General features: G+C 49.5%; 1 protein-coding gene across 1 annotated transcript in view; it reads left to right on the forward strand.

The window, feature by feature from the left end:
* The window catches only part of EXOC4 (exocyst complex component 4), a 794,454-nt gene extending 784,450 nt beyond the window's left edge, over positions 1–10,004 (forward strand). The window contains exon 18 of the mRNA XM_060246011.1: positions 9,732–10,004. Within this exon, the coding sequence (XP_060101994.1) occupies positions 9,732–9,969 (238 nt within the window). The 3' untranslated portion in view covers positions 9,970–10,004. The remainder of the gene's footprint in view (positions 1–9,731) is intronic.
* Positions 10,005–10,514: the final 510 nt, after the last annotated feature.

Here is a 10,514-nt window from a genome sequence, read left to right on the forward strand (position 1 = left end):
GCAAATCCACTATCGACTCTGACAGGGTGAGGGGTGGGAAAGGCAGTCAGGAAGCCTCTACAATGGGGACAGCATGAAGCTGGTGAATCCATCATCAAATCTATCAAAGTGAGGGACAGGAAAGCCAATCAGGAAGCCCCTACAACAGGGAGAGAATGATGTTGGCAAATCCACTATCGAGTCGGACAAGGTGAGGGGCGAGAAAGCCTGTCCGGAAGACTCTACAACAGGGACTTGGCAACTAAACAAGGGAAACACAGCCAAGGTTGAGAAAAACATAGGAGGCCTCTACATCATCAAATCTATCATCAATTCTATCAAAGTGAGGGACAGGAAAGCCAATCAGGAAGCCTCTACAACAGGGAGAGAATGATGCTGGCAAATCCACTATCGAGTCGGACAAGGTGAGGGGCGAGAAAGCCTGTCAGGAAGACTCTACAACAGGGACTTGGCAACTAAACAAGGGAAACACAGCCAAGGTTGAGAAAAACGTAGGAGGCCTCCTACATTTTTCTCTACAGCAGGGACAGCATGAAGCTGGTGAATCCATCATCAAATCTATCAAAGTGAGGGACAGGAAAGCCAATCAGGAAGCCCCTACAACAGGGAGAAAATGATGTTGGCAAATCCACTATCAAGTTTGGCAAGGTGAGGGGCGAGAAAGCCTGTCAGGAAGACTCTACAACAGGGACTTGGTAACTAAACAAGGGAAACACAGCCAAAGTTGAGAAAAACATAGGAGGCCTCCTATGTTTTTCTCTACAACAGGGGCAGCATGAAGCTGGTGAATCCATTACTGAGTCTGACAAAGTGAGGGGTAGGAAAGCCAGTCAGGAAACCTCTACAGAAGGAACAGCATGAGGCTAGAAAATCTCAAGTCTGTCAAGGTGGGGGGGGGAGCGAGACAGCCAGTCAGGAAGCCGCTGCAACAGGGACAGCATGGAGTTGGTAGATCCACTCTCGAGTCTGACAGGCTGAGGAATGGGAAAGCCAGTGAGGAAGCCTCTGCTTCTCTCGTCCATTTTATTCTCACAACAATCCCATAAGGGAGATTCAGCTGAGAGTGTGACTGGCCCAGTAGTCACCCGTTAAGCTTCCATGGCAGTTTGGGGATTCAACACTGTCTTTTCCAGATCCTGGTCCAACACTATTAAGCACTACACCACACTTGCTCGCAATGATTGCTAAGGACTCAATCATAACAATCTTCAACTATCTATGTAGTCTGTCTGTCTGTCTGTCTGTCTCTCTCTATATATATATATATGTCCATCCATCCATCCATCCATCTATCCATCCATCTATCCATCCATCTATCTATCCATCATCTATCCATCTATCTATCTATCTATCTATCTATCTATCTATCTATCTATCTATCTATCTATCTATCTATCTATCTATCTCTGCTGATGCGTCTGTTCCCTTAAGCAGAAGACCTGCAACTACTTTTAGCCCAGTCTGAGAACTAAATCACTTCAGGTACTGTACAAGAAGTCCCCTGTGGCCAGGGCCTTCTCTGTAGTGGCCCCCCACTGGTGGAACAAGTTGTCTGAAGAAGTTAGGGGCCTACGAGAGCTCATACAGTTCCACAGGGCCTGTAAGACGGCACTTTTCCACCCGGCATTTGCAAACTAGATTGTCGGCCACTAGAGTCCTCAGGGAACGTCTGGACCACCTCTAGCAATCTGCCCAGAAGCAGCAGCGGAAAGGAACATCTAAGATCTGTTAACAGAGAGCGTCACTTTGAATTTAAGACCATAGCATCAAAATGTTAACTGTTATGTTTTAAACGGTTTTATGGCTTTTATGTCTTTATATGTTTTATACTCACGCATACGCATGAGCATGTAAGCCGCCCTGAACCCGCCTTGGCGGGGAGGGCGGGATATAAATGGAATTAAATAAATAAATGGTTGGGTCATTTAATTAACAGATTTGTAAAAAGCAGGGAATTGATTCGTCCCATCTTTGGTGCGTGTGCAGTCAGATGGTTCCTAAATGAGCGCCGCTGGATAGATTATCTTGCCTGCTTTTGTGCAGCAGCATCTCTTCGAAACTCGTCACAAGATGAAGGTTTGTGGGCAGACACCAAAGAGCCACAAAGACTTATAAGTAATAAGTCTCAACTAAAAAAAAAAAAAATCTCAACCTCGGTCCCCCCCCCCTTCGTTCTTTGTGCCATTAGAAAATACAGACGCGGCAGCATTCATGTGTCTGGTGAGGCAGGAAACAGCAGTAAAAGATTCTGTGGAAGAAAAGAGTCTTAACGATGCAACCACACACACCTACATTCATTGGAAGACATCCAAACAGCGCATCAAACAAGCATCTCCCTACTCGTGGTGGCCAAGTAGGACGTGGGACAAATCGGTTGGTGTCCATGTACAACTTCGCTGGATTTTTTAAACTGGCAACGTCAAACCCAAGACCCTGTCTGCGGAAAAGCACGAATATTGCCGCTGAAACCGGACCCGTGCCTTTTTAAAAATCTGGCGCAGTTTTTTGGGGGGGAAGCTGGAATCCGAAGCGAAAGCTCAACAGAGAGGAGCGATCCTATGCTGAACTCCCTACCTCGGTTTCAAGATTTTTTTTTTTAAATCATCTTAGCGCAAAAGCAACTCTGATGAAACAGTCTCCCTTGAGAGCCGTCAATACCCCTATCTATTTAAATGCTAATTTTAACCTCTAGCCCGGGATGACACTGCATAAACAAAAACGAGAAACGTTTCGAAAGGTGGTCAGAGGGAATTCCTGATTGAATCCTCCTCGGGCTAGACTTTGATTTCTTCTTCGGGGAGGGCGGAGAGAGCGGTGCATTTAATGCCTTTGTGCTTTGGAATGGCATTTTAGTCTCCTCGACGCATGGCGAACTCGGTGCTGTGCCGCTCATGTTTCTGTACTTGGGGGTTCCTCGAAGGCCCCCAACACACGTAGGGAGCAAGGAGGCCTCTTTGCCATTCTGTGGTGTTGCAGAGATGCCGAGCCTGGGATCACAACCGCGTGATGGCCTTCTATGTCCTGTTGTTGGCCTTCCAGAGGAGCTGGTTGACCACTGTGTGAGACAGGAGGCTGGACTAGATGGACCCTCTCTGGTCTGATCCAGCAGGGCTCTTCTGATGTTCTAATGAAGGCCTCGGTCTCTCTGCCCTGTTGCTGGACCTCCAGAGGAACTGGTTGGTTACTGTGTCAGACTGGAGGCGGGACTAAATGGACCCTCTCTGGTCTGATCCAGCAGGGCTCTTCTGATGTTCTAATGAAGACCTCGGTCTCTCTGCCCTGTTGCTGGACCTCCAGAGGAACTGGTTGGTTACTGTGTGAGACAGGAGGCTGGACTAGATGGACCCTCACTGGTCTGATCCAGCAGGGCTCTTCTGATGTTCTTATGAAGGCCTCGCCCTCTCTGCCTTGTTGTTGGCCCTCCAGAGGAACTGGCTGGCCACTGTGTGAGACAGGATGGTGGACTAGATGGACCCTCACTGGTCTGATCCAGCAGGGCTCTTCTGATGTTCTTATGAAGGCCTCAGCCTCTCTGCCTTGTTGTTGGCCCTCCAGAGGAACTGGCCGGCCACTGTGTGAGACAGGATGGTGGACTAGATGGACCCTCACTGCTCTGATCCAGCAGGGCTCTTCTGATGTTCTTATGAAGGCCTTGGCCTCCCTGCCCTGTTGTTGGCCCTCCAGAGGAACTGTTTGGCCACTGTGTGAGACAGGAGGCTGTACTAGATGGACCATCACTGGTCTGATCCAGGAAGGCTCTTATAATGTTTTTATGAAGGCCTCAGCCTCTCTACCCTCTTGCTGGCCCTCCAGAGGAACTGTTTGGTCACTGTGTGAGACAGGATGCTGGACTAGATGGACCCTCACTAGTCTGATCCAGCAGGGTTCTTCTGATGTTCTTATGAAGGCAAGGCCTTGTCCTCTCTGCCCTGTTGTTGGCCTTCCAGAGGAACTGGTTGGCCACTGTGTGAAACAGGAGGCTGGACTAGATGGAGCCTCACTGGTCTGATCCAGCAGGGCTCTTCTGATGTTCTTTTGAGGGGAGGGGAGGAAGTGGTTTGATGATGACAATAGTCCAGTTTTTGAAAAGTGGGCTGGAGGTGGGTGGGTGTGGAGAAGACCAAGAAAAGCAACTGAAACATTGCACTCGAGGGAATAGAGGACTCGGCATTGGCTTCCAGAAAAGGATTGGGTTCAAAACGGTCTCAGAAGAACCAGGGAAAAATGGGGATAGGGGACAAAAGAAGCAAAAACTGAAGGTACAAAAATGCAGGTGGACATTATGGGATCAACTGAAGCAGCAGCGGGGTCCGAAGCAATGCAAGAAACCCATCCCAAAGAACCAACTGTAAAGTTTCCTTGGGGGGTTCCGTTCCAGAACAGAGTAGCGGCAGAGAGAGAGGCGGAAAGCCGTAGATCAGGGGTGTCAAACTCATTTGTTATGAGGACCGGATCTGACAGAAATGAGACCTTGTTGGGCCGGGCCATGTGTGTACCTATTTAAGATTAGGTAGCAGAGATATAAACTTTATAAAGGACACAGACAAACACAAATATATATTTTTAAAAACTTAAAAACATTAGCACTCATTGGTCTTAAAGGTGCTTTCTTTGTATTTCTCCCATGGGATCCAGGGAACTGGGCAAAGGAAGCTCTGGCTATTTTCTTCCTTCCCCAGGGGACTGGGGGTGGGGAGCCTCAGTCAATAGAAGGAAGAGAGATTTGGCTCGGTAGCTCTGCTGTGCGATTGAGAGAGCCTGGCAAAGCAAACTGTTCCTCCCTCCCCCCTTTCCTCCCCAAGGGAGGAGTCTCAGCCAATGGAGAAAATAGAGGTTTTGCTCTGTAGCTCCTGAGCAGTTGAGCAAGCCTTGCAAAACAAGCTGTTACGCAGAAGGAAGCAAGAGAGAGGATGAAGGAAGCAGATGACAGTGAATTGCTTGAGGGCCTGATAGGAGCCCTCTTGGGACCTGATTTGGCCCCCAAACTGCATGTTTGACACCGCTGCAAGATGGCTGTGGGAGGGGGGGGACGTTTCTAGGAATGATGACCCTCCCGGTAAGTTAATCGGGTTTCCATTACCCTACAGAAGGTCTGTCCTGAGCTGCAAACAAAACAAGCTTTTAATGGCTGGAGAGGAGAGGGGAGCGGATGAAAGCAGAACGGAGGCAGACCGAGAGGCTAATTCCAGTTCTCTCTTTCATATTTCATTATTTGATAACATCAGGAAGACGGGCCGATTGAAATTGCTTTGGCAAAGGCAAACAGGAAGCCCGTCTGATCAATATTTATTAACGCTTCTCCAAAGGGGAGGGAGGCATACGCCGGGCCGCGCGGCTAATGGAGAGGATAATTCCGCATGCTGAGCCCGGCGGGCCGACGGGGGAGACTCGGCCAAAGCAGGCCGGGGGTTTAATTGCAGCCAATTATAAATGCATTCTCCTCTCTCTCGCTCTCTCTTTCTCTCCCCTTTTTAAATAATTGTTTATTTTAATTTTAAAAATAATCTGATCACCCAAACGAGTGGCAGGTGAAAGCAATCAGCCTTGGAGTTGGGAAAAGGGAAAAGAAATGGGGAGAAAAAAAGACGGCTGTGGATTTATACTCTGCCCTTCTCTCTGAATCAGAGGCTCAGAGCGGCTCACAATCTCCTTCATCTTCTCCCCCACAACAGACACCCTGTGCGGTGGGAGGGGCTGAGAGAGTTCTCACAGCAGCTGCCCTTTCAAGGAGAGAGCTATGGCTGACCCAAGGCCATTCCAGCAGGTGCAGGTGGAGGAGGGGGGAATAAAACCCAGTTCTCCCAGATAACAGAGCTCTGGCTGACCCAAGGCCATTCCTGCAGGTGCAAGTGGAGGAGGAGGGAATCAAACCCGGTTCTCCCGGATAAGAGAGCTCTGGCTGACCCAAGGCCATTCCAGCAGCTGCAAGTGGAGGAGGGGGGAATCAAACCCGGTTCTCCCAGATAAGAGAGCTCTGGCTGACCCAAGGTCATTCCAGCAGGTACAAGTGGAGGGGTGGGGAATCAAACCCGGTTCTCCCAGATAAGAGAGCTCTGGCTGACCCAAGGCCATTCAGCAGGTACAAGTGGGGGGGGGGGGGGAATAAAACCCAGTTCTCCCAGATAAGAGAGCTCTGGCTGACCCAAGGCCATTCCAGCAGCTGCAAGTGGAGGAGGGGGGAATCAAACCCAGTTCTCCCAGATAAGAGAGCTCTGGCTGACCCAAGGCCATTCCAGCAGGTGCAAGTGGAGGAGGGGGGAATCAAACCCGGTTCTTCCAGATAAGAGAGCTCTGGCTGACCCAAGGCCATTCCAGCAAGTACAAGTGGAGGGGTGGAGAATCAAACCCGGTTCTCCTGGATAAGAGAGCTCTGGCTGACCCAAGGCCATATATATATATATATATATATATATATATATATATATATATATATATATATATATATATATATATATATATATATATATATATATATATATATATATATATATATATATATATATATATATATATATATATATATATATATATACACACACACACACACACTGTGGCTAATAGCCACTGATGGACCTCTGCTCCATATTTTTATCTAACCCCTTCTTGAAGGTGGCTATGCTTGTGGACGCCACCACCTCCTGTGGCAGTGAATTCCACATGTTAATCACCCTTTGGGTGAAGAAGTACTTCCTTTTATCCGTTTTAACCTGTCTGCTCAGCAATTTCATTGAATGCCCACGAGTTCTTGTATTGTGAGAAAGGGAGAAAAGTACTTCTTTCTCTACTTTCTCCATCCCATGCATTATCTTGTAAACTTCTATCATGTCACCCCTCAGTCGACGTTTCTCCAAGCTAAAGAGCCCTAAGCGTTTCAACCTTTCTTCATAGGGAAGGTGTTCCAGCCCTTTAATCATTTTAGTTGCCCTTTTCTGAAGTTTCTCCAATGCTAATTGCTGCCATTCCAGCAGGTGCAAGTGGAGGAGGGGGGAATCAAACCCAGTTCTCCCAGATAAGAGAGCTATGGCTGACACAAGGCCATTCCAGCCATTCCAGCAGGTGCAAGTGGAGGAGGGGGGAATCAAACCCAGTTCTCCCAGATAAGAGAGCTCTGGCTGACCCAAGGCCATTCCAGCAGGTGCAAGTGGAGGAGTAGGGAATCAAACCCGGTTCTCCCAGATAAGAGAGCTCTGGCTGACCCAAGGCCATTCCAGCAGCTGCAAGTGGAGGAGTGGGGAATCAAACCTGGTTCTTCCAGATAAGAGTCCACGCATTTAACCACGACGTCAAACTGGCTCCACCTAATGTATAAATAGGATTGCCCAGTCCAATTCAAGAAATATCTAGGGACTTCAGGGGTGGAACCAGGAGACTTTGGGGTGGAGCCAGGAGACATTGGGGGTGGAGCCAGGAGACTTTGGGGGTGGAGCCAGGAGCAAGGGTGTGACAAGCATCATTGAACTCCAAGGGAGTTCTGGCCATCACATTTAAAGGGACTGCGCATCTTTTAAGTACCTTCCCCCCATTGGAAATAATGAAGGACTGGGGGCACCTTCTTTTGGGGGCTCATAAAACTGGACCCCCGGTCCAATCATTTTGAAACTTGGAAGGCATTTTGAGGAGTGACACTGGATGCTATGCGAGAAATTTGGTGCCTCCTCTTCAAAAATCTGCCCCCCCCCCCCAGAGCCACAGATACTTGTGGATCAATTCATTATACCTTATGGGAATCGGTCTCTATAGGGAATAATGGAGTGCCCAGCAGACATTTCCTCCTCCCCACTCCCCCGCTATCTGATGACCCTGAAGCAGGGGGAAGGGCCTCCAAACCAGGGGATCCCCAGCCCCCACCTGGGGATTGGCAACCCCGTGCATAATGCTGCAGTCACCATGAGTGAAGACGGACATTCTCCTTTCTTCTGAGAGCCAGTTTGGTGTAGTGGTTAAGTGTGTGGACTCTTGATTCCCTACTCCTCCACTTGCAGCTGCTAGAATGGCCTTGGGTCAGCCAGAGCTCTCTTATCCGGGAGAATCGGGTTTGATTCCCCCACTCCTCCACTTGCAGCTGCTGGAGACATTCTCCTGAGAGCCAGTTTGGTGTAGTGGTTAAGTGTGTGGACTCTTATCTGGGAGAACCAGGTTTGATTCCCCACTCGTCCACTTGCATCTGCTGGCATGGCCTTGGGTCAGCCATAGCTCTGGCAGAGGTTCTCCTTGAAAGGGCAGCTGCTGTGAGAGTCTTCTCAGCCCCACCCACCTCACAAGGTGTCTGTTATTGGGGAGGGAGATAAAGGAGATTGTGAGCCGCTCTGAGACTCTTTGGAGTGGAGGGCGGGATATAACTTTACTTTACTTTACTTTATTCGATTTATATCCCGCCCTACCCCACCGAGGTGGGCTCAGGGCGGCTTACAACAATAAAAGCTAACAGAGGTCGATTTAAATACGATTAAAATTATACAATAAAATACATAAAAACCTAAAAATACATAAAACTCACATCGATATACACTATGCTACTATTCCTTAAATCCTTAAAAATTGGATATAAATCCAATATCTACCTCTCAGGGTGTCTGTTGTGGGGGGGGGAGGTAAAGGAGATTGTGAGCCGCTTTGAGACTCTTTGGAGTGGTGGGCGGGATATAAATCCAATATCTTCATCTACCTCTCAGGGTGTCTGTTGTGGGGGGGGGGGGGAGGTAAAGGAGATTGTGAGCTGCTCTGAGACTCTTTGGAGTGGAGGGTGGGATATAAATCCAATATCTTCATCTACCTCTCAGGGTGTCTGTTGTGGGGGGGGGGAGGTAAAGGAGATTGTGAGCTGCTCTGAGACTCTTTGGAGTGGTGGGCGGGATATAAATCCAATATCTTCATCTACCTCTCAGGGTGTCTGTTGTGGGGGGGGGGAGGTAAAGGAGATTGTGAGCTGCTCTGAGACTCTTTGGAGTGGTGGGTGGGATATAAATCCAATATCTTCATCTACCTCTCAGGGTGTCTGTTGTGGGGGGGGGGGGGAGGTAAAGAGATTGTGAGCTGCTCTGAGACTCTTTGGAGTGGTGGGCGGGATATAAATCCAATATCTTCATCTACCTCTCAGGGTGTCTGTTGTGGGGGGGGGGGAGGTAAAGGAGATTGTGAGCTGCTCTGAGACTCTTTGGAGTGGAGGGTGGGATATAAATCCAATATCTTCATCTACCTCTCAGGGTGTCTGTTGTGGGGGAGGAAGGGAAAGGAGATTGTGAGCTGCTCTGAGACTCTTTGGAGTGGTGGGTGGGATATAAATCCAATATCTTCATCTACCTCTCAGGGTGTCTGTTGTGGGGGAGGAAGGGAAAGGAGATTGTGAGCTGCTCTGAGACTCTTTGGAGTGGTGGGTGGGATATAAATCCAATATCTTCATCTACCTCTCAGGGTGTCTGTTGTGGGGGAGGAAGGTAAAGGAGATTGTGAGCCGCTCTGAGACTCTTCAGAGTGGAGGGCGGGATATAAATCCAATATCTTCATCTACCTCACAGGGTGTCTGTTGTGGGGGAGGAAGGGAAAGGAGATTGTGAGCCGCTCTGAGACTCTTTGGAGTGGAGGGCGGGATATAAATCCAATATCTTCATCTACCTCACAGGGGGTCTGTTGCGGGGGAGGAAGGGAAAGGAGATTGTGAGCCGCTCTGAGACTCTTGAGCGGAGGGCGGGATATAAATCCAATGTCGTCGTCTTCTTCTTTCTTTTCCTCAGGCAATACTACGAGATGCTGTACAACACGGTGGATGAGCTTCTGAACCTGGTGGTGGATCAAGGGGTGAAGTACACCGAGCTGGAGTACATCTACGCCCTGAGCTTGCTGCACCGCAGCCAGACGGGGGTGGGAGACCAGACGACCCAGAACATGCGGCTGCAGCGTCTGAAGGAGATCATCTGCGAGCAGGCGGCCATCAAGCAGGCCACCAAGGACAAGAAGATCACCACCGTGTGATGCGGGCCGTCGCGGCCCCTTTCGGGGGGGGGGGCAAAACGCGGCCGCTTCTTCCACGCTAACGGGGCGGTCTCGTGCTCGATGACAGCCAATAAGAGTCACGTTACACATTACGGGCGGCGGTTCTGCACCGATAGCGATAGGGGGAGGGACGTCCGGAGGGTGACATTTGGGTCATCGACGCTTTTCGGGGAAAGTTCCTTTTTTTATTGTTTGCTGAGGGGCTGGGTTGCGGAGACGCTTTGGGGCATCAGGGTAGAATCCATCTTTGTCACCAAGGGGAAGTTGTATGTGCAAGAAACTGGCAAGGGGTAGATGCGAGTTCGTCGTTCGTTGCTTCTGAACGGGGATGGAATGCTAGCTGGAGCTCCTTTGCATGTTAGGCCACACACCCCCCTCCGATGTAGCCAATCCTCCAAGAGCTTTCAAGGCTCTTTTTTGTAAGCTCTTGGGGGGGGTTGGCTACATCAGGGGGGGTGTGGCCTAATGTGCAAAGGAGCTCCTGCTAGAATCCCACCCCTGGCTCTAGGGCAGCGGAACTCCTC

This window comes from Heteronotia binoei, chromosome 8 (genome assembly GCF_032191835.1).
Source record: "Heteronotia binoei isolate CCM8104 ecotype False Entrance Well chromosome 8, APGP_CSIRO_Hbin_v1, whole genome shotgun sequence".
Classification (NCBI taxonomy): Eukaryota; Metazoa; Chordata; class Lepidosauria; order Squamata; family Gekkonidae; genus Heteronotia; species Heteronotia binoei.